Source organism: Astyanax mexicanus, chromosome 20 (assembly GCF_023375975.1).
Source record: "Astyanax mexicanus isolate ESR-SI-001 chromosome 20, AstMex3_surface, whole genome shotgun sequence".
NCBI classification, from domain to species: domain Eukaryota; kingdom Metazoa; phylum Chordata; class Actinopteri; order Characiformes; family Acestrorhamphidae; genus Astyanax; species Astyanax mexicanus.
In genome coordinates this window covers 33,496,087-33,521,123 of record NC_064427.1, presented here as the reverse complement: position 1 = coordinate 33,521,123, position 25,037 = coordinate 33,496,087, and the positions used below count along the sequence as shown (strand labels likewise).

The 25,037-nt window shown below is 36.3% G+C and overlaps 1 protein-coding gene across 2 annotated transcripts in view; it reads left to right on the top strand.

Moving 5' to 3' along the window:
* robo3 (roundabout, axon guidance receptor, homolog 3 (Drosophila)) overlaps nucleotides 1–25,037 on the top strand; it is a 207,592-nt gene that overhangs the window by 144,631 nt on the left and 37,924 nt on the right. For both annotated transcript variants that reach the window (XM_022681365.2, XM_049468587.1), the window contains exons 3-6: nucleotides 14,144–14,301; nucleotides 18,578–18,698; nucleotides 19,313–19,451; nucleotides 20,174–20,301. In XM_022681365.2, the coding sequence (XP_022537086.2) occupies nucleotides 14,144–14,301; nucleotides 18,578–18,698; nucleotides 19,313–19,451; nucleotides 20,174–20,301 (546 nt within the window). The remainder of the gene's footprint in view (nucleotides 1–14,143; nucleotides 14,302–18,577; nucleotides 18,699–19,312; nucleotides 19,452–20,173; nucleotides 20,302–25,037) is intronic.

Sequence of the window (25,037 nt, the reverse complement as noted above, 5' to 3'; positions counted from 1 at the left end):
GAGCAATGCCACTGCAGAATCTTTCTGTTAATTGGAGTCAGGTTTTTTACCAACCCAGCCATTGGAGGAATCAGTAGGGAGGCAAATCTTGGCACCTTCATTTTGAAGAGTGTAAATTGGTTCCCGAAAGTTGCACTGCTTTGCTTTGCTAGTTGTTTTTGTTCAACTTTTTTTTTTCTTTTGTTCAGAGGCAACTGAAAAAGTCCCTGAAAGCAGGCTTCAGTCGGTCAGGTCACGGTGCTTTTCCATCATGGCGGAAATTATTTTTCATGCGCAGTCACCGCATCAGTGTAGACAGATGCTTCTCATCAATCAGCTGAAGGCAGCGGAGGGGGGAGGTTGAACCAGCGTGAACGAAAGAAAGGGAGAAAGGAAAAACGATGGAGAGAGAGTAAGTGAAAGAGAGAGAGAACGAGAAAGAAGGAGAGAGAGAATGCTATCCCCAGCTGTTCTCTCCTAACAGGACTCAGGTGATCGCTAAACAACTCAGACAGCTTCCAAATGAGCGGCGCGACGAAGACAAACACTCGCACGCTAACGCCACAACAAACAAAGGGCGAGAGGTGTTGTTGAAAAAAGGAGAAAGGAAAAAAATGGTGCGTGGGTCTGCGATGTCTGCGTAGCTGCAATGATTTCCCTCTGTCCCAAAGGCAATAAGCAGTGTGGGCGTCCTGCCCTGAGCCTGCACCAGCATCATCACGCCCTGAGAGGCCTCTTTGATCCTATCGGGGTTTGAAATGATGAAACGTCAAGGGGAGCAGCCCAGTGCTCTGTGTGTGTATGTGTGTATATGTGTGTGTGTGGTGGGTTTAGAGGGATAGATAGCTGGTGGGGGTTGCGTCCAGGGAGGGGGACAGATGTCCAGGCCACACGTGCCTCTTAGCATCAAGCAACCGGTTCCACCCCTTCCCCCATTCTCAGACACTCTCAGACACACATACATATACACACACTTCCCTTCCAGTCAGTAGCGGGCTGGCTGGCCCAGGGCCTCCATGCTGTATGACAGCTGCATTGGGCACCAGGCTTTGCTGCTGTCAGCACTGACCAAAACAGAGTTCAGTTACAGGGAGAGGAGTCAGACTGACCCCACTTCCTTCTTTTTCCCAGGTGCAGCCAAGGCCTGTCCACACTGCAGTAAATCAGTTAAAACGCATATCCTTATACTAGTATCCTATATCAATGAGCTATTTTTTTAAATGTCAACTAAGTTATCTAATCATCCAATCACGTGGCAGCTCTGGGTTTTTTTTATTCGGTCCGAATCAGTTAACAAGCTTGCAAACATTTCCCCTTGGTTTGATTTATTTTCACACAGAGAAAAATCCAAGTGCACCAGAACGTGTCACAACAAACCATGTGAGCCCATTCTCTCTGCTTATTGGTCAGACCTGACAGGGGTGGGATTAAGAAAGTAAACACAGAAACGAAGTTCCTGTATTTAACAAATGTACAGGTTAAACTAAAGCAGTTTAGTTAATATTTGTAGAAAACACCTGATAGTTGGATCAGATCAGGGTCAGATAATGTTCTTACTACAAATGAACTGCAAGTGTCTCAGTCTGGTAGTTTTGATTAAATAAATAACTATAACTATAAATGAAACTACTTTAAATGAAACTATTAATGAAAGAACACAGTGATAGGTGTCATGTAATAAGTGCTCTCCACTAAGGCTATATTAGTTACATTACAAGCCTTAATATTGTCATGATGGTCAGATTTGGATAAGGATGTAAGACACCTGCAAATGTGTATGATGTAAACAAACCTGTCTCAGAAACAACATACATGCCCATAATATGCATTCTGTCTTTGCTATTTTGCCTACTAATTAAAAAATTAAATCTGATTTGACATGTTCACACGGCCATAAAAAATCACATTCTGTCACATTAAGGTAAAAATTTAAGTCAGTCGGATTTGAGTCACTTGATTTAAGCATGTATGTAAAGGTAAATATAGTGTGACTATCAGTGACACAAATACTGTGGATGCTCATTTTCCTTATTTAAATAAGTTGAACTTTCATCTTTGCCAGTGGTCATTACTTTCACCCTCAAAAAGAACTGTACCTGCCTACTGAAATCTGTGAAGATCTTAGCATTTAATTTTTTTTACCACACAAGCTGTGTTAATAGATAATTAGCGCAACAAAATGTCAAGTGGAGCATCTGCAACTGCTTAGCATTTGTCATCAGTGAAGCATATTCCTCTGCACCGCTCAGACTGCTTTCTCTCAGACATGCAGGCAATAATTTTGCATTAAAAAATAATAAGAGCACAGCAATCAGGTGAAAGAGAATGTGTCAAACAGCTGAAGTCAAACACGTTGCTCTTTACATTTTGTAAGTTTCGCTTGCGTTCACATCCAGTGTCAGTTTCCCCGGCTTTCCAGCAGCTAAAAGCCATTCTGCCGTGTTGTTTTCTCACATAAGTGATGGCAGAGGAGATGTGATGTCTAGTCTCGCTAGGCTGTTTGGAGGAGGAGGATATTGAGATGTCCCTTTGATGTGGGGCAGAGACAGTCTTATATAAGAGATGTCTCCCTCACAGCTGCAATAATTGCGTTGACACCACTAGGGAACAACTCTTCAGTGTGCTAGGAGAGGAAAAAATACTGACAGCTAGAAGGGAGCACTTCAGATTAACATCTTTTTCATCTTTTAACCAAAATACCTGATCGTAATTGAGCTATTAGCGGATTCGTTTCAGAAGAACTTATCTTTTCTTTTAAGTAGGGCTTTAAAAATCCTAAACTTATTTTTGGGTGACAGTTTTTTTGGGCCAGATGGGTGCTGGTTAACCCTGAGGGTGCCTTAGTATTGGGTGTCCATTGGGTGTCCATGTTCATATGCTATGGTCATGTACTTTTAGTCTAGTTGGGGGTCATAAGTAGGAGCCATATGGTGCCACAGGGTCAGAGTGTGCCATATTGTAGCATACATAATAATATTGTCATTTTATAAACAATTCAAACAAAAATCATATCATCATAATAGTGGTATTCTGACTTGTTTTGCTGTTTAATCATTTTCTTATGTAGTATAATTGTTTATGTTTGCAGTTTATAAGCCTTTACTAAATATTTTGTGCTTTAGTTTTTGGTTACGTTATTTATTTTGGTACACTTTTATAGTTTTATACAAAATCAGATTCTATTGATCCATTTTTCCAAATCTGTACTTTCTGTACCAATGATGCACTATATTACTAATCAATATGCTGGAACCATCTTTATTTACATACAAAACAATCACTATCTAATGATCTTACAGCAAAGGTATGATAAATGTGACCCCTGCTCTGAGGCAGGCTGGGGGTTGGTGGGTTGGGTTTAGGCAGGTGTCCAGATGCCCCAGGACAAACATAGCCTTTTAAAGGGACTGAGGAGGCTTGAGTAACCAGCAGATAGGCCTTGAGCTCTCCATATGTCCGCATACTTAAGTGATTATTGGCTCTATTGATCTGCGGCCCATTAGATTCCATCCTTTCAAACATCTTCCACCTGTTCGCGTTCATCAATAAACAAAGATTGTGCTTTTAATGCTCATAATTATTATGAGTCGCTGGAAGGGGTGACCCAATCCATGTTTTGCCCCACTTTATGTATAGTAAGACACTTCTGTAAAGATTAATATACTTTGGTAGACACTGTTTTTAAGGTATTTTTAAAATGTTTGGGCTTCAGTTAAATTTCTTAGTGTGTCATAAGTATGAATAGTCATGCTTGATCTGAACTGATATCATTTGCTTCTTTTGACTTCAAAGATTAGATTAGATTTTGTTATGTTGTGGAAGTGTATTACATGTGCATATGTCTATTCCTCTTGACTTTAATCATTCTTGGTATTCTCAGCAATAATTTGGAGTGTTTCTATGATAGTTTGATGTCTTACCAGCCATAGTTCAAGAGCAAAGGTGTGGCAGAAGTGTCTTTCCTTTTATGAATTTGGTGGCATACTGTGATAAGTTAACTGCCCTTCTCTATAGTGGTTCATCACTGTAGACGTGAAACTGTTCTGTTCTCTTTTGAGAACTCTCCTCTCCAGTTATCGGCTGTGTATAGTGTCCAAAGAATGTGCATAAACAATGCTAGATGATGCTCTGCCAGATTTCCACACAGTGGTAAAAACAAAGGAACCTAAGCCTGTATCAGGTTTAAATAACCCATACCTGGATTGGCCCCAAACCCCCTGTTCACTGGTTGCTAACCCCTAGTTGCTAATACCCTGCTAATGAACTAGGGCTGATGAAAACAAACTTCAGTTTAAGGTAAACCTCATTAAAGGCTAAATTGTTCTGCCCAATGTTTAGTGAATTGGCTGTTTAATTTGTTTTTCCGGCTTAACTTGGACAGAAGCAATCAATTAGCTGTCTCAGACAGTTTAGCCCTGCTCTGATGTCTAAGCTCTGTGTGCACTCCAAATTCTCTACAGCAGCAATATCCACACACACATAATGTAATATTGTGTACTCATAGATTTCACCTTGTAATGCTGATATTACTGACATGCTCTGGGATTTCCATGACCAGAATTTAATAAGATTCATTTTTTGCTGTTATCACACGCAGAGATTGCGACCTGCGTCTGCCCCAGTAAAGCACTCTCGACTTTCTCTGCGTGTGTACGCGTATGCATTCGTTTGTCAGAGTGTGTATGACAGATTGTTTCGCGGGAGCCTCGAGATGGAAGAGGACAGATTGACAGATGACCGGCTCAAATGCCGGCAACAGGAGTTGAAATGTAAACCTTTCATCTAGGCGAGAGAGCCATTTGTCATTGCCCACTTCCATACTAATATTTATTCATGAGTTCTCAAAACGTCTGAGGCTTTTTGAGGGGAAAAAAAAAATCCCACTCCGCTCTGCTTGATGAAAATGATAAACTTTTTAATTAAAAGTGACCATTTGCGTATCCAGAACATGTATAGCGTTTAACTGAACTTCAACTCACGCCCCGCAATTCTATCAAATTTCATCAGAAAGCTTTTATTGTAACCCCCTGGTGGTTTTATGCATAGGCCAGAAAGTGCAAACTCTCAAATGAGATCTGTTGTTATGCAGAAAGTTAAAAAGCTGAAAAAGTGCACTTTAAGCCAGAGTTTGGCAAAGTAATTTAAACACTTTTCCCATTAGACCAAATCTAGTCGATCAGCCAAGATGTGTTTGATGTTGGAAAGTTTGTTCGATCAATTTGCAGCTTTTAGTTGCAATTTTTAGCTTAAAATAGCTTAAACGTATGTACGTTTTCATCATACCAATACATACATTAATCACCAACATAATGTCTTAAACCAGTGTTCTCAACTATGGACCTGCATCCTGCAGTTTTAAGTGTTTTCAATGCTTCCAACACACCTGATCTAATCTAACCAATCAGCTCATTATCAGCCCATTACAAGTTAAATTGGGTGTGTTAGATTATAAAAAGCTTTAAAAAAATATGCAAGGTAGTGGGCACTGAGTACAAGGACAAGGGTTGAGAGACTGTCTTAAACCATGTCTATACTGGTTGAGAAATTGAAATAAGTCTTGCTTAAATTGTTTCTGACACTGTTGTATTTAAAAATGAATAAAAATACATACACAATGTCGTTTTCACATATGAGCTTAGGAAAAAATGAAAAACCTGGTCTGAGCATTATCATGTAATCTTGCTACAGGAACCATGTTGCAACAGGAACCGTAACGCTCCACTTGGTTTAGGGAAAGGGCGGCATCTGTGCAGCTTGTTCAGGAGGTACTTTTTACATGACCCATTATGGTTTATCTGAAAAATGACTTGATCTTTTCACATATGAGCTCACTTGGACATCATCCTGACTTGGTAATAGGGGCTTAGCCGAATAAAGTCTGGATAATGTCCTGTATGCAATTGAGATGGGCATTTGCCTTAACACATACTGTTCAGGTAAAAAACAATAAGACACATATTGTTACTGTCATGCAAAAACCTTATATCTAAAATTATAAACAGATTCTCTTGTTCTTGACACTTTGCCCAAATTTCTTGATGGATGGACCTATAGAAATGTTCTAGAGTGAGTATAAGCTTCAATTATTTGCTAGCTACATTTCCTCTTGTACCTCCAGTGCAAAACTAATGAAGTAAACCTTGGATACCATTTTTTTCTCAACTGATTGAATATATTAAGGGTGAAGCAAAAATAAATGTGTAAAAAGTGTAAATTGGGTTGAAATTTCTGCCAAACTAAGCAATTATAAATGCTAAATAAGAGCGAACATGCCTCTGAGATCCAAACTAGCAAACTAGCTGTGACAGCACAGTGCTAAAGAAGACTTCAAATGTTCCTGTCTAACCAGCTGCACTTCTTCCTATTGATTTTAGCAATCTTTTTTTCTTGACATATAGCCATTCAAACAAATAGACTCATTTTGATACAGGCAGCCACCTTGGGTTAATGTGACGGGTCTCGGCAGTGATGCTCACCAGTGGGCTGTTTTTTAAGGCGTTTCTTGCGCCGCTGAAGGTCCGACTTAAAAATGAATGAAGGATCAGGGATGAGGAATTGATTTTGCGAGGAGGGAAAGGTTGAGAGTCAAGGGATTCATTAGCGATGCCCGTCAGAATGCAGCCATGGTGGGCTGGAGGAGAGGTAATTGAAGTGGACTGCAGCACTTGCGGGTAGGATTACACTGGCTTTGTTGTGAAGATGGAGGGAATGGGTGAGACAGGGAGAGAGTGAGAGGAGAGAGAGAGAGATAGGAGGAAAAGAGAGAGTGAGAAAAAGAGAGGGCACTTCCCCTGAGGCTGGCACTCGAAGGTCAAGGGTCACAAGCTTAATCCACCTCCCCCAGGGCTTTATGGGTAATTGGCAGAGCCTAATCAAGCTCCGGGGAGCCGGTATGGGTCAGAGCAGATGGGAAAGACCCGACCCGGCCCCGGTTCAGAGAAATGACACCTTTCATCTTTCTAAGTGAAATTCTGCTGGAGAGGAAGTCAGAGTTTAATCATCAGGAGATGCATCTACTGATTCCTACTGGATGTTGTGTTCTAGAAATGGTTCTGAGAAGCAGACAAGACCTGACTGCTCACATCAGATCCGATGTGGTTCAAACCTTTCTGCCAGAATTTATGACATATTTGTCAGATGGAATTCAGATACTATGTTCAGGTTTCTCATAGCACATCTCCGTTTAACAGAATTAGTCTTGCTTTATCCAGTTTTTCTGCGTCCTTATTGTTTCTCTTAGATTTTTGACCCTACATTTTTTTGTGAGCAAACTAAAACAGCAAGTTTCAGGTATGGACAAATAATTTTGTTGGATGATTGGTGGAATCAGACCAAATATTTGATGGCCAACAGTATATTGTACAACAGTGGTTTGTACACATTTTGTTGGGTTCTGGATGGGGTCAGACTGAAGTTTTGATAGCCTACAGTTTGGTTCATACAGAATGTTGTTGTTATTGATGTTCTCAGACATAATTATGTTTACCTATAGTTTGGAGGTGTAGAAAGTTGTTAATGGTGGGATCAGACAATCATGTTTTGGACCAACAGTTTGGTTTGTTGAGAACTTTGTAGAGTTTATTGGGATCAGACTGGCTTTTGTTGACCTGCATTTTGACTTGTATAGAATCTTGTTGAGTATTGATGAATTTTGACAGATTTGTATTTGGATACAGTTTAGTTTGTATAGAATTTAGTTGGGTTATTGATGCGATCAGATCAGAAGAGATGTTTATTAAACTACAGTGTGTCTGTCATTCATGCTATTAGCTATTAACCTTTAAATAAAATGTTTTCAGTTTGGTTTTTAAGACTTTTGTTGGGTTATCAATAGGGTTAGACATAATTTCTGTTAACTACAGTTAGGATTTGTACATCATTGATGAAATCAGAAATTGTATTTGGCTACAGTGGCTATTAGTCCACAATTTTGTTTACTTAAAACACAGACTCAGGCACAAACCAACAGGTTTTTGGACTCTTATAAATCCCTGGTCTCTCTGCATTCTCGGTGTGTCTGTATTCTTAGCATTGGTGGCATTATCTATCGGAAGACATTGGAATTACAGTCACATATCTCAAACCAAGACCATAATCTATCACACATCAGGCCTTTGTGCTGTGGCCCTCTTATGTATATTCATTCCAGAGGCGCCACTATGCTCCTCTGACATTTAAAGTGATGGCTGCAGCCCTGTAGAACCTTACTCTTATCCATCACTGATGAAGAAAAGGAGACACCCCAAGGGTTAACATTACACCCCATACGATCTGATGTCCAACCTCTTCATTAGAACACACACACACACACACACACACACAATCAAGCGAGCAAGAAGCAAGCAAACTGCCTCATTTATCTCTCTCGGCTGGGGTGACATTGTAGTGACATTAGCTCTGTAATACCGGCCTAATGGAAGTATCTCCTCCCCACCAAGAAAAAGCACACACACACACACCCAAAGACACACATGCATACACAGATGCCCATTTATTTTCACAACACAGAATAGAAGGAGTCAGACATAGAACTGCTGTGACCTATTAATGACTTCTGCATGCAACTCATTCCACTCTTCATGCTGAGTTTGGAATACATTGAGCATTTGTCAGGAAATGTGGCCTTCGTTCTGAAACACAGTGGTGCTAGCCATTACTAAAATATTTGATGAATCAGCCAGCTTCATTAAAGCACTGAATAGCATTTGCAGAAGTCTGGAGATTGCATATCTGTCTAATTGAGGTGCGTTACATAATCAGACACTCTTTCTGCTAGCTACTGCATATAATGTGTACGAACAATTTTCAGAATATTGTATAATTACAAGGTTTCGGAGTGAAGGAAACTGGGCACTGGGCTTTGTTGTTCTTAAGACCATAACAGCCTTGAGAGATTCTCATTGGATCAGCTCTGAATGAAAGTACAAGAAATTCCTCCTGCTCTTTCTGTGACACTCATTTATTTGATGTTCTTTTTTAATAAGATGAGATTCATGGTTAGTCTTATCTTTCATCAGGTTTTGGTTTGGGCTATTACTTTTGATTAATTAAAAAAAATGAAAGTTAAAAACGTCAAATAATACAAGTGAGTTCAAGGAATGAGCAATAGAATTTTTAAAGAATTTCTTTAAGGAATAAGGAATGTGTCATCAACTACAGCTATACAATGTATTTTGCACATTTCTTAACCTTTCTTAATATCTGAAATCTGTTTTTCTGACTTAATCTCTCTACTCTCTAAGCCCTTAAACATATATTATTTATCAGTCCAGTGAGGCTGCAAATCTAAATTCAGCTAAAATACTGCTCATCCTTACACTACACCACATATATCACAAATAAAGAGCTTTATACCAAAACACATTGTTTTCTACACATTGTAATACAAACAGTAGAAAATACAGTGTTATTTTTGCAGTAATTACATTTCATTTCATGTGCACGTATAATTCACACTCTTTATGCCATTTATGCCATATAGATCACTTCCGTTTCTGAATCAGTTTCTCTGATTTTGCTATTTATAGGTATATATTTAAGTAAAATGAACATAGTTCTATAAACTACAAACAACATTTCTACCAAAATTATAAATAAAAATGTTGTCATTTAGTGCATTTCTTTGCAGAAAATGAGAAATGGCAAATAAAGCTGCAGAGCCTTCAGACCTCAAATAATGCAAAGAAAACAAGTTCATATTCATAAAGTTTTAAGAGTTCAGAAATCATTATTTGGTGGAATAATCCTGGATAATTTTATGCCACTCCTGGTGCAAAAATTCAAGCAGTTCAGCTTAGTTTGATGTCTTGTCATCATCCATCTTCCTCTTGATTATATTCCAGAGGGTTTCAATTTGGTAAAATCGAAGAAACTCATAATTTTAAAGGGCTGTATTTAGTATATGTATAAATATATTCGTTCTCATAGCTTTGAAAATTGTGTTTGCCTGAGAGAGAGAGAGAGAGAGAGAGAGAGAGAGAGAGAAAGAAAAAGAAAACATATAAGCTATTCATCTACCCGTCCACTCCGAGTCAGCAGAGTCAGAGTGAAGCACCACTAACCTGGGGGGGTGTAAGGGTCTGTAAGCCCACCTCATATACAGCAGCTGTACCTTGGGAGATGAGCTCGACCCTCACTGATCCAACTGCAGCCTCTTTAAACATTTACCACCGACTGCAACCGGCCATGTGTGAGGCCTCCAGGGTGCTGACTCAGACTGCTGCTCATGAGCCGTGAGCAGGACTCTACTACCCTATAGCATTGCCCAATCAATCTTACTGTAGTTCTGATCCAGAAGTTTGGATTACAGTTCAGGAAGTGTAATTGATATAACTTATTGATATAACCATATTAGTATTTTATCACATACTGCTGTTTCGTTACTAGACCCCTTGATTACGTACAATACAATTACTGAATATGAATTACACTCAAAAAAGACATAGAGGCTGAAAGATGGCCTTGGATGCACAGTATTACAGTAAATGGCCTGAACATTGTTGATGTGACTGTCTAGACTGTTTGTTTGCATACTACAGAATTCTGCAGTGCATGCTTTGTGAAGGCTATTGTTGCAGTGAAGTAATCAAATGAGATATTTAGCAGTCTTGTCAAAGAATATAGTATACAGTTCAGCAGTTCATTTCAGTGTAGATTTTAAACTAACAGTAGATAGCACATATTTAATTAGCATCAGATGAGAGAATATTTTATTCTGAATTGAATTGATGGAGAAGTTCCACAAACAATGTTGTAAAAGTACAAAATTCAGAAAATAATTTAAAAAAGACAATTGTTTGCCTTAGTAGGAGTGTTTTAGTTTGTAACACTTAAGCTATATACATTTTGTTGTGGTAGAATCATTTGCCCATCTATAGCTGTTTCCAGCCAAAAGAAGTTATAAAATGTCACATGCAAAAATCATCTTCACAGCCACTAAGAGAGATCTTTATATCATTTTTTAATGACATTTTAATTTTCTTTTTTGTCTAGGAACTTACATAATTTTATAGCTGTGCAATGACTTTAAATGCAATTATGCAAGTCCTTAGTGACCTATTGGACAGTTTTCTAAAAATGTATATAGGAGGCAGATGATGGACACACAAATCCACCAGTTAGACATGATTTCAAAAGCTAGAAAATAAGTTTTACAAGTTTTCCAAAGCCAAACTCTTCCAAAGAAAAGACAGAGAAAATCACTTTTGCTGATTTGAAAGATGAAAAAAAAGTCCGGTCTTCTAGCTGAAGTTTGTCATCTGCACCTGCCATAGTCAGATACCAATCAGCTGGAGCTAAGCTCAGCATGGTATATTGCTGAGCATGCCAATTTCTACAGTACGTCTTATTTAATGTATGTATATGCATTGGTATTGGTATTGGTATTGACAGGCATGTGTATAAAAATGATCAAATGTCGGCATAGGACCAGAGTTCCCATATAGATAGATTCTTATCTGACAGCCTAGACCTTTCTAGTCTACAACTTCATTCCTTCTCCTCTGTTCGTATTGAGAGGAGAAGATGAGTCTATTTCGCCACATATATTTAGTGGTAGAGTGCTGGATATTGGGGTTTGAAGAGAGGGCAGTAGTTTGGTGTTATATTGGACCGAGTCCAGTGCAATATCGAAAAAGCCCTTCTCTTCATAAAGTCTATCCTCGCGCAATCCCTAAGCGCTGCTAGCTTAGGGGCAGAGACTGATTGGAAACGTGCTGGCCAAAATAGCGATCGGGCAGAGGGCAGAGCAGAGAGAGAGAGAGAGAGAGAGAGATAGGCCTGCTCAGATTAAAGGAGTGGAACTGCTGCTGCTGCAAACGAAACTGATAAATGGCAGCCGAATGGAAATGCTGATTGAGAGTCCATCCGATGGCATCAGCCCTGAAGATGTGCTGAGGTCGAGTGAAGGGTTTTTGGTCTGGAGTTTGTACTTTAGTTGTGTTGTGTATGTGTGTGTGTGTGCTAGAGGTAGGGGGAAATGTTCGATTCTTAGATGCATCTCGATTCGGGTGTGGACGATTGCCAAAAATCGATTCAGATTTGCCAACATGAACTAATTTCTCATTTAAGGCTCCCAGTTAAACTCAATAACTCAATAAGTATATTACAAGATTCTCATTTAAAAAACATCAAAATGGGCTCCACGTGGTCCAGTTGGCTAAGCGCTGCCACTATGATCAGGAGATCGCTGGTTCGAATCCTGTTTATGTAGCTCGCCATCAGCTGCCGGAGCCCTGAGAGAGCACAATTGACCTTACTCTCTCTGGGTGAGTAGGCGTTCTCTCCTAACAGCACTTTCCTCTGACTGCGCTGTGATGCTACTTAGCAATGCTATATCATCAGCAGCAAAGAGGCGGTGGCTGACTTCATATGTATTGAATTGGGTAATTGGCCTTGTACATTGGGGATAAAAATAGGATACATTTAGACATAAAAGTATTTAAAAATCATCAAAACCACCCTGAGATATTAGAAGTAAAAAAGTACAGTAAAAAAAAGTTAAAAAAGCTAAATTTGCAAAATACTTTATTCATATGCAAATCAAACACAGGTCAGACACATCATTAAAACTAGCTCCTTGGTTCTGCTTTCCTGGTAGCTGGTTTTAATATTATCCTAACCACACTAATCCTGGATTTTTGTATTAATCATTTGATTAACTGAATTAAATATTCTTTTTTAAGTAAATAGACATATTGTGAAAGAGCATATTAAATAGCATTATTCTTTATATATATATTTACATATACTTTACTTTAAAAGTACCAAGTGGTCCTGCAATGAAGAAAAATAAAATCTGTATAGAAGAAGAAGATGTATCAAGATGCATCGATAAACATTTTATAATCGCATCGCAGATCTCTGAAACAATATTGAATCAAATCGTAATGTGTCTAGAGATTCCCGCCCCTAGTATTTGTACATACGTGTATTTTTGGGATGTTCTCTGAGTCTCATTGCTCAGCATGTGTGTTTACTGTTTGCAAGGGGGGCAAAATGATCTGTGTCCGCTGTACGTTTCTGTTTATGTAAGCATTCCGCCTGTTTATGTCTGTGTCCATGGATTTAAAGTAAATATTTCCTATTTGTTTGGAGCGGTATTTTTCACAAGTGCCTGATTCATTCAATTATTCATGGTCTTTGTGCCGGAAGGGAACTAGTTCATTTATTTATGAGGCAGGCATGGGACAGAGAGTAAATTGAGACCAAAGGGAGAGATACTGGGAAAAAAGATGCTCCAACCAAAAAAAAAAATTGTGACTTGCTTCGTAATTAGACCCACCAGTATGTGCACTGAAGGCCAAAAGTTTGCAAAAAATAGCATTAAATAAACATGAGCATGTAATTTGTTTGAGAGATAACAGATGGTAATATGGGTTCTGATATGTAAAACATATTAGTTTTAATGCAACAAAGGGTTTAACTGGGGCCATAATGAACAACTAACTGCAGCTAATTTATTCTTAATGTGTTTTACTTCTGCTCTGAGTTTTATTGCTTCTTTTATTATGTAGTACATTCATTTAGATTACCCTGAAGACTTAAGCCATGTTAAATTAGTTTGTAGAAAATCAAGAACCAAAACCAAATCATTGTAAGGGACTGTTTGATAAGTTTCCTTTCCAGGGGTTGTGCTGAATTCTGCCTCTCTACCCAAATCTGAATCCCTTCACAAACGTGTACTGTATGTCACACATCAGAATCAGTGCAACATATATCTATCATTTCTGTTTATAAATAAGCTTTATTCTACAGTTACAGTAGATGCAGCCTTGAGTAATCTGTTGGTCCCCTACTGCTGCAAAACTTGTGTACTTGAAAAGGGAAGTCAGATTTTAGCACAGCACCAGTCCTTTTTCATCTTCTATTGTTTAATAGGTGAAGAAAGCCTGTTCAACTTCATGTGATTGGTTTGAAAGTTTATCAAAATGATCAAAAAAGTGTTTTCATACAGCAAACAATCTAGATCAAAGATTTGTAATGAAAACGCCTCTTATGGACAGAACAAATTTAGTTCCTACGGTTTGGAAAGTGTTTGGAAAATACTTCAGAATTGATATACAAGATTCTTGTAGATAACTGTGATTTATTAAACAGAATATTCTTCAATAGTAAACTGATATGCAGTCAGTAACCCCCCCTCTCTTTCTCTTGCTCCATATAGTTTTGCGAGATGATTTTCGGCAGACCCCAAGCGACGTGGTGGTGGCTGCAGGTGAGCCGGCTGTGATGGAGTGTATCCCCCCGCGTGGCCACCCCGAGCCCACTATCTCCTGGAAAAGAAACAATGTAAAAGTGAACGACAAAGACGAGAGGATCACTGTGAGTCTTCTCTATGTTTCTCCTGTGTCTCTTCTGCTCTACAATCCTTTACTGGCACCCCACTTCTGCTGCTCCTCTTGTTTTTGTCTCTCCATCCCTCTCTCACACTCTCACCCTCCTCCACAATCCTTTCATCCACTCATCCCATGGCTGTATCTAATGCGAGTACCTCTCTGTCTCTTTTCTCTCTTTCTCCATTTCTCTATTTCTGCCTCTTTCTCTCTCGAGGAGACTGATTCCCATAGCCTGTAGCACTTGGACGAACCACTTATCTAAATGGACTTTGACGGTGTATTTCAAATTCATCATTGGGAATGCTCTTTCTACATAAACAGTCATGCTAGTCCTTCTCTAATGCTCTGTGGGCTGAAGTACGCCGGCATGCCTAGCTGCCTCTAGCTAAGCTACAGTATACAAGTCTTGTCTGAACAAAGGCCATGGATACAGAGGAGATTTTGTCTGAACTACTGTATTAGGCACTAAGGATGAACTGATATGGAATTGCTGGATTAATAACTACAATTCACACAATACCAGTCAAAAACTGGACATGAAAAAAGTATAAAAACATGGTAAAACTATAAAAAACGTGGTTAAATATGGTCAAATTATAAAAATGTGGTAAAAAACGGGTAAAACTATAAAATTTGATAAAAACATGGTAAAATTATAAAAACATGGTAAAAATATAAAAACTTGGTAAAAAAAACGTGTAAAACTATAAAATTTGATAAAAACATGGTAAAATTATAAAAACATGGTAAAAATATAAAAACTTGTTAAAAACATGATAAAATGATAAAAACATGTAAAAAATATAAAACATGGTAAAACTAAAAACGTGGTAAAAACAAGGTAAAAATATAAAAACGTGGTAAAAATATAAAAACATGGTAAAAAATATAAAAATGTTGTAAAAATATAAACAAATGTGGTAAAAACATGGTAAAATATAAAAAATGGTAAAAACATGGTAAAATATAAAAAACGTGGTAAAAAACATGGTAAAAATATGATAAAATGTATAAAAACATGGTAAAAATATAAAACATGGTAAAATATAAAAACGTAGTAAAATATTAAAAAATGTGGTAAAAACATGGTAAAATATAAAAAATGTGGTAAAAACATGGTAAAAGTATGAAAATATGTTAAAAATATAAAAACGTGGTAAAAATATAAAAACATGGTAAAAATATAAAAACGTGGTAAAAATATAAAAACATGGCAAAATATAAAAACGTGGTAAAAACAAGGTAAAATATAAAAATGTGGTAAAAACAAGGTAAAATATAAAAATGTGGTAAAAACATGGTAAAAATATGAAAACATGGTAAAAATATGGTAAAATGTAAAATCATGGTAAAAATATAAAAACGTGGTAAAAACATGGTAAAATTATAAAAACATGCTAAAATTTTAAAAACATGTTACACATATTTTAACATAGTAAAAACATGGTGAAACTATAAAAATGTGGTAAAAAAATATAAAAACGTAGTAAAAAAAATATAATACATGGTAAAAATAAAAAAATGTAAAAACATGGTAAAATATAAAAACATGGTTAGAATAAAAAAATGTGGTAAAAACATGGTGAAGTATAAAAATGTGGTAAAAACATGGTAAATATAAAAACATGGTAAAAAAAAAATAAACGTGGTAAAAATATGGTAAAATATAAAATCATGGTAAAAATATAAAAACGCAGTAAAAACATGGTAAAATATAAAAACGCAGTAAAAATAAAAAATGTGGTAAAAACATGGTAAAATATAAAAATGTAGTAAAAACATGGTATAACATAAAAACATGGTAAAAATATAAAAATGTGGTAAAAACATGGTATAATATAAAACATGGTAAAAAAAAATGTGATAAAATATAAAAACATGGTAAAATTTTAAAAACATGTTACACATATTTTAACATAGTAAAAACATGGTAAAAATATAAAAATGTGGTAAAAACATGGTATAACATAAAAACATGGTAAAAATATAAAAATGTGGTAAAAACATGGTATAATATAAAACATGGTAAAAAAAAATGTGATAAAATATAAAAACATGGTAAAATTTTAAAAACATGTTACACATATTTTAACATAGTAAAAACATGGTAAAAATATAAAAATGTGGTAAAAACATGGTATAATATAAAAACATGGTAAAAAAAATGTGGTAAAATATAAAAACATGGTAAAATTTTAAAAACACGTTACACATATTTTAACATAGTAAAAACATGGTGAAACTATAAAAATGTGGTAAAAAAAATATAAAAACGTAGTAAAAAAATATAAATACATGGTAAAAATAAAAAAATGTAAAAACATGGTAAAATATAAAAACATGGTTAGAATACAAAAAATGTGGTAAAAACATGGTGAAGTATAAAAATGTGGTAAAACATGGTATAATATAAAAACATGGTAAAAAAAAAAATAAACGTGGTAAAAATATGGTAAAATGTAAAATCATGGTAAAAAATATAAAAATGCAGTAAGAACATGGTAAAATATAAAAACATGGTAAAAATGAAAAATGTGGTAAAAACATGGTAAAATATAAAAATGTAGTAAAAACATGGTATAACATAAAAACATGGTAAAATATAAAAATGTGGTAAAAACATGGTATAATATAAAACATGGTAAAAAAATGTGGTAAAATATAAAAACATGGTAAAAAAATAAACATGGTAAAAATATGAAAACGGTAGAAATATGGTAAAATATAAAATCCTGGTAAAATATTAAAACATGGTAAAAACATGCTAAAAATATAAAACATGGTAAAAAAAATTATAAAACATGGTAAAAACATGGTAAAAATATGGTAAAATATAAAAACATGGTAAAAATATGAAAACATGGTAAAAATATAAAAACGTGGTAAAAACATGGTACAACTGTAAAAACATGGTAAAACTATAAAAACATGGTAAAATTAAAACAACATGGTAAAAACATGGTAAAATTATAACATGGTAAACATGGTAAAAACATGGTAAAACTTTAAAAATGTGGTAAAAAAATGGTAAAATATAAAAACATGGTAAAATTTTTTTTAAAAATATGGTAAAATATAAAAACATGCTAAAAACATGGTAAAAATATAAAACATGGTAAAAATATAAAAACGTGATAAAAATATACAAACATGGGGAAAAAACTGTGGTAAAAGCATGGTAAAAAAACTTGTTAAAAACATGGTAAAACTATAAAAACATGGTAAAACTATAAAAACATGGTAAAAACGTGGCAAAAATATAAAAATGTGGTGAAAACACAATAAAACTATAAAAACTTGGCAAAACATAAAAACATGGTAAAACGTTTTCTCAAATATATTTTAGGGAAAAAAAAGAACAAAATTTGACTTAATTTTGGGAGATTGATTCCACACCCTGTACTCAGCTCTATATAAACCCTCATTTTCTCTCTACTAACTCCATCTCCCCATAGTCCTTCTTTTTCTCTGTATCTCGCCATATTTTGCATCCCATATGCTGGAGTAACTGCACTATAAGCAGCACCCAGCTGTTTCAAGTAGAGTTTAATTTGCTGTGGGTTTGTAAACAGGAATCTGTTTAAAAAGTAGAAAATGTTCATTCATGACTACCCAGCACTGCAAAAATTAACACATCAGAAAAAGCAATCAACCAGACAAAGAACAGGAAATACAATTACAGTGAAACTGGGAAAACATTTTTTCTTTGTGTGTCAGAAAAAAAGTACTAGAATTATAATTTATGTGTAATAAACAGAATTGACTTGTTTGTGCTCTGCCTACAGAATCATTTATTCATAACAACTGTTGACAAAAGTTGAACAGGCAAGTTTTAATGAACATTAGCAAAAATACAGTAACATCTCGATAAACAAATCACTAAGAAGAAAATGTTCAGACATAGTGTCAATTATTCAGGCTGCACAACTGCAGTGTTTGCGTAAAGTTGAAGTTTAAACCGCGACTGAACTGGATTATATACTGTTGTACGACTGTAGTTAATAGAATCAGAATCTGAGAGTAGCCTGGCAGCGTGGTGCCTGACATCAGTGTAGACAGCAGGGAACGCTGGCTCAGTTTATCTCTTGTAAGTATTTCAGAGCACAGATCTAGAGCTGACTTCCGCTTTCAGAGTTTAATCGTGTTTAAAAGGACGGGAAGGGAGACAGCTGGACTTTGATCAGCTGTTCCTCTGCAGGACAGTCTGTGCAGACTCTGGTGACAGACTGATGTGTGTGATGTGCTCGCTGTTTGCTGTGCAGATCCGTGGCGGGAAGCTGATGATTTCAAACACAAGGAAGAGCGATGCAGGAATGTATGTGTGTGTGGGAACCAACATGGTGGGAGAAAAGGACAGTGATCCAGCTGAGCTGGTGGTGTTTGGTGAGTTTACTTTTTATGTCTTATTGTCTTACAATTTTTTTTCTTTTTTAGGCCATGACAATTTGGATCACAATATTTATTGAAGGATTTTTTATTATGAAAACAAAAGCCCTATCCGGACGGGATTAGTTTCTCAGGGGGTCCTGGGGTAGTTTTCAATTTTTTGGGGGGTCCTCCTGTTGTGATTTTATTCCCTTTTATTCCCCTTCAGACGTCCTTTGAGAAAATGACAGGCTAAATTACCTAGTCCCGTCCGGACTGACATCTCTGAGTTTTGTCACCTCGCATTTAATCAAATAGCTATTTGTCCACTGATTTGCATCGTTATTACATATTGGGGGTGTGTTACCATGGAGATCCACATAAACACAACAATGAGTGGAAATGGAGGAGCTACTGAACACAATGTTGTGACTGAGAAAGAAGTAGAAAGTAGAAGTAGAAGTGTGAAATATTTTTCACAGACGCTCCCCTAAGAAACTAATCCCATCCGTATAGGTCTAAAGATTTACACATGGTTAGAAGTGGACTAATACATGATTCCAGATGCGTATAGATATTATAGGCTTTATAGATATTTTATAGATATTTTATTATCTCTTTCTCTCCTGCAGAGCGGCCCATGTTCGTCCGAAGGCCGGTCAATCAGGTGGTTCTAGCTGATGATACAGTGGATTTTCAGTGTGAAGTTCAGGGAGACCCCGCCCCCACTATCCGCTGGAAGAAGGAAGAGGGAGAACTTCCTCGTGGCAGGTAATATTATATTATAATATTATCACATACTCAGAAGTGTAAACATACACACACCCTATTCCATACAACAGCTGTAGATATGAAAAAGCTACATCAAGAACTTCATCAAGAATGTCACATATTTGATAAATGGTGATCTAATCTCCTTAAGGAAGGTTAAGTGACCATGAATTAGCATACAACTATAGTGTATTATTTATGATATATTAATTAAAATAATTATTCTTATGTCCTTTCCTATTAAAATATAAAAATGTGGTCATTTAAAGCATTTATTTGCAGAAAATGAGAAATAGCAGAAATAACAAAAAGATGCAGAGCTTTCAGACCTCAAATAATGCAAAAAAAAAACAAGTTCATATTCATAAAGAGTTCAGAAATCAATAGTTGGTGAAATAACCCTGGCTTTTATTCACATTTTCTATGCATCTTGGCATATTGTCCTCCACCAGTCTTACACACTGCTTTTGGATAACTTTATGCCTTTACTCCTGGTGCAAAAATGTAAGCAGTTTTGATGGCTGGTGATCATCTATCTTCCCCTTGATTATATTCCAGAGGTTTTTAATTTGGTAAAATCAAAGAAATTCATCATTTTTAAGTGGTCTCATTTTTCCAGAGCTGTTTATGCATCAAAAAATAACAATAAAAAACACAAAATACTACATTAAAATGACATCATTTAACTTTATGTATTTTTATGTTTCTAATTATCCCCACAGGTCAGAAATACGGAGTGATAACAGTCTGCGGTTGACGCAGGTGAAAGAAGAAGATGAAGGCTCCTACACCTGTGTGTCTGAGAACAGCGTTGGCAAGGCTGAGGCCTCTGGAACACTGCAGGTCCATGGTGAGTTACAGCCTCTCAAACACACACACACACACATACGCCACTGCGACACTTCCCAAACACACAAACATGCTAATGCATACTGACACACATCACATCAAAGTAGAGTGACATGCCCTTCTTCCCCTGAACTCATAGCAAACTTCTTTTCATTCCCCTCCCCACTCAGCTATCTGTAGCTCACCAGCTCTAAATTCCATTGCACTGCTCTCATTAAAAAGAGCAAAACTGCTGAAAAGCAACAGTCATTTATTTAGAGCTGCCAGACACAATTAAAGTGATTCTGTTCCCGTGCAGGCGCAACTCGCTGTGTGAAACGTGACTGAGGATTTGGGCATATTATTGCATTAAGAAAAACTGCACACCTAATAGTAGCTTACAGCAGCATCATGCCTGTAGCGGATTTTATCTGGTAAACTGTTGGAGAGATGAATTAGTATGCTGAGCGTGGTTGTATTATTAATAGCCCACATTTGGGCTTCTGCTCAGACTGATCTGTGTTTTCTATAAGCACACAAAAGCTTGATTTAGCAACTTTTATTTTATTGCTTAGCTCTGAGACCTGCTTAATATCAGTTTTTTTTGTAGTTTATTTTGGATATCTAGCCTGTTTAGGTTGATCATAATTGTACTGTATACCAGCCTTAACCACCTTGACCAGTTTGAAATTTCCCACCTAATTTCTATAATTTCTATACACCAAATATGTTGCAAATTGTAGCATATCACTGCTGCTGTGCAAAAATCTGCTGTTATATTATTGTTTTTTTTTTTTTTGTTAACAAAATTTAAATTTGCCAATTGTTCCTTATGTCACTTATGTGTCAAAGTTTATGATTAATTGATGGAGCAAGAAAACCTCTCCAAAATAAATCAAATCTATATACACTGACCTTCACTGAAAGCAGCACTAAACAACAAATAACTTCCGTGTTTCAATATAAAAAACTTCCATTGATTTAATAAATTCCATTGATTTAAAACACATATACTACCAACCAACAATCAAATACTGCCATAAGCCAGGTTTCCAAATATTTCTCAAAAGTTATGTGCAGTTATACATTTTGGTCAATAATAAAGCAAAATAACTATTAAAAAATGAGTTCCTGTGCACTCAAACAGAATTTTGGCTCATTTAGATTGTACTGTGCTTAAATTGTTTTAGAATGCACAAAAACTTGTTGGTGGATAAAAATTAATAGCTGCCCATTGGCTTCAGCTATATATAGATTTCTGTTAGCTTGACTAGAGTTGGTGGAAATAATTTCTGAATATTAATACCAATTTCAAAATTGAATCAGATAAATTCAGTAAGCAGCTCATTCATGTTTGTTTCTTATTGTGGACACATGAATATAAATATTTTATGGTTAAAATTATGATGTAACATAAATGACACAACAACAATTTCCTAGCTATTATTATCATTTTGTTCTAGAAATCATTCATTTAAGCATTTGAATGGTTAAATGATTGGAACAGACGTGCAGAATAACATAATACAATTTTAAAATGAGCTAGGATCACTCAGCAAATCTACATTTTGTAGTTAAATTAGGTCAGATGAACGATTACAGATTCACACACTGTCCTGTGATTATGCTCTCAGGATGTTTAGTAAATGTCAATTAGGAACTTATTTAGTTAAAATAAAGGACAAAGTGTCCTTTACAACAGCTTTTAAATTTGTCAATCCAGTGGTTGCATTGGTAAAAGTTAGTTTTGGGTCAGTATACCGCAGTATATGTGAAATATTGCCATTAAATGGATGACTATAATAATAATATTTTATAATTCTATTGTTTTATTATTCTAAATACATTCAAAACTTGATTCAGCATCCCTAACCTATAGTTTAGCAGAGTACAAAAGATACTGGCTGATCAGTTCAGGAGGTTTTAAAAATGTGTAAGCTTTATTTTAAAGAACTTTATAGAAATGTTTGAGCTGGACATCTAGAGCTTCTAGATCTTTAAGTCTAGCCTTCTTTTTATTTATTTTATGGAGAGACAGTCAGGGTCAGTTCACAGTCATCCTCAGTCATTCATCTTATTCCCTTTTACCTTCCTGCCACACAGAATCGCCCTTGCATTACACTGATCACTCCAGCCATTTTTTGCTTTTTATTTATTATTTTTTTTGTGCTATTGTTTATATTGCACAGTGAATCCACCCCCCTCCCCAAGCTCATCCATCTCAGTTTCATTCATCTTTTTTTGTCTCTCTTTCTCTCTCCTTTCTCTCTATCTCTTTTTTTTGTGTGTCTGTCCATTCTCTCCTCCATTCTAGTGGGCCCATTTCGTAAGTACCATTCCATCTCATCATACTGCGTGTGTGTATATGTATGTATGTGTGTGTGCATGTGTGTGCATTTGTATGGGGAGCCATTGAGATTGGATCTGACAAGGTTATGACCCTTCAGTAGGCGGAGCTTCACTGCTTATGATAGTCATCTAGTATCTAGCTTGGAGAGAGCAGCAATATGTCCTGCGTTTCGGTTCGTACTCTACTGCGGACACTGCAGTAGACACTTTTCAATCTGCAGTCCAGCCCATATTTCAGTTAATTAATGGAGTATTTCAGCAGACTCATCAGTGCCTGCTCTGCATAGCACTGACACCCATAGCCTCTGACATTTAAAGCTGCCGAGCTCAGGGCAGAAAGGGCCTATGAGAGCTCTGTCTGTGGGGGCTGTCCTCCAGCACAGTGATTTACAATGGGCCTGTATCTGCCACCAAGCAGACTGACCCTCAACATTCCTGAGGGACACTGAGATGAGCAAAGGGTAGTAGTGAGGAGAGAGGGAAAAATGGAGAGAGGGCAAAGCTGGGGATCGATAGAGAGATGAAAAGAAAAGGTGAGGAGATGATAGCAGAGTCATGCTCTCTCCAGGGTTTGAGGACACCCAGTGAAGCTGTGAAATCACCTAGAAAGCACCTAGAAATCTATATCATTTTACATGTTTTTTAGATGGGAATTAACATGGGCTAATACCAATATCTCATGTTTTTCCTTTACGTGAACGGTAGAAAAAATGTACATAAATTGGCTGAATATTTAATATATATAAAAACAAAAAAACCTCTTGTAACTCTTAATGGAAAGCTAGGTCATTTCTGATGCACTTATCATGCTTGTGCAATAATGTAAATAATATCATAACCCTTTAGGTAAGGTAAGGTAATTATCTTTATATAATAGTTTATTATTTAGCTCAGTTCAGTATAATGTTATCAAGCTGTGTAAGCAATGCCTCTGCCTCTAGGCTCCACAGCACTGTTACAGTCAGCAGTAAAAGCCACTGAGGTCTGGCCCTGAGGCTCTGCCGAGTGACCAGACTAACAATACTTTCCCCCCAAGAGTATTCATAAATAGCATAACTCAAATTATAATATGCTGTTTAAAGCATGACCCTCCATAACAGAACGTTTTTGAACTCATTTAACCTCGAAAGGCCTTTTAGTACATACTGACTTTGCTTTCTTACTCTTATATTTACATATTTTATACATTATTTTATCAATCACTTAATATTATTTAAAGTAATTAAAGCAACAACCTGTAAGTGTAGGAATTTGGGGATTTAGAGACCTCTCTGGTGAGAATGTGTAATTGCTCAGAACATATGAAGAGTACTTTTAATGCTGGTTAATATCAATAAATTGTGTTTTTGAGTATATATCTTTTTCTAATAAATTAAATACATTAATTTAAATTAAATTAACATTAGAATAGAGAGCAATTACTCCCAACAAACCTACCAGAGCACTCTGTTTTCAGAATGCCTGTGCTAGATGTTGCAGGGATGTTTGTGTCAAAACCATTAGGAATACTAGTGCTTTAAATTTAATAGAAATAACAATTGCAGGAAAGGACTGCAGCTTTTAATGACTATTACATAATTACACAATCATAGTTGTATGTTTAACAACTAAATAATAACCCAATATTTGAAGGAGTTAATCTATGTCTAGTACAAACAATCGAAGAATAAAAAATAGGTCTGCTATTTTTGTCAAAGCCCAAACCAGAGTGTAAATTTGTGTTTTTACAGTTGACGAAAAGGCAGAAAAAGAAAACAGGCTCATGCACTGAAAAGCCGGGTGCTGAGAAAGTAAACAATCTCAGTAGGGTAGTAGTTTTTGCATAACCCAATATGACTCTTTTTGTCTTTTATTTTAAGCCTCTCTGTTCTTACATCTGTATTTGCGGTTTAGTTGAGCAGCAGGAGGAGCGTTTTCTACCCAGTGCAAGGAAGGAGCAAGAGAAAGAGAAAGAGAAAGAGAGGGAGAAATACAGGGAAAGAGAAAGAGAGATGACAGAGAGAGAAAGAGGAAGAAGGTCAGAGGGGGTCTGCCCGACTCTAAAGATGAAGGATCTGTTTCATCATACGCTCAGTGGCAGGTCATGGATATAATCCGGCCTGCTCATTTCCTTAACTGGCCTCTTCATTAGCATGTGTAAGCTGGGGGACAATAGAGATGAAATAAGCCCGTGTAACAGCGGTTTATACTCGGCTAAAGTCTGCCGCACTCTGCTGCGTTCAACCCCCCCAGCCCCCTCAGCCAGCAGCTCATTACCGACCCAGTGAGTCTGCAATAAGGGTTCATTTCAAACGCTTGACACTGCAGTCTAGCCAGGACAGAATTAGTAAAGAGCAATAGAGGCTGATTTATTATAATGCAGCATTATTTGTATATTTTGTCTTCTTTAAGACTAGAGTAAACGTGAAT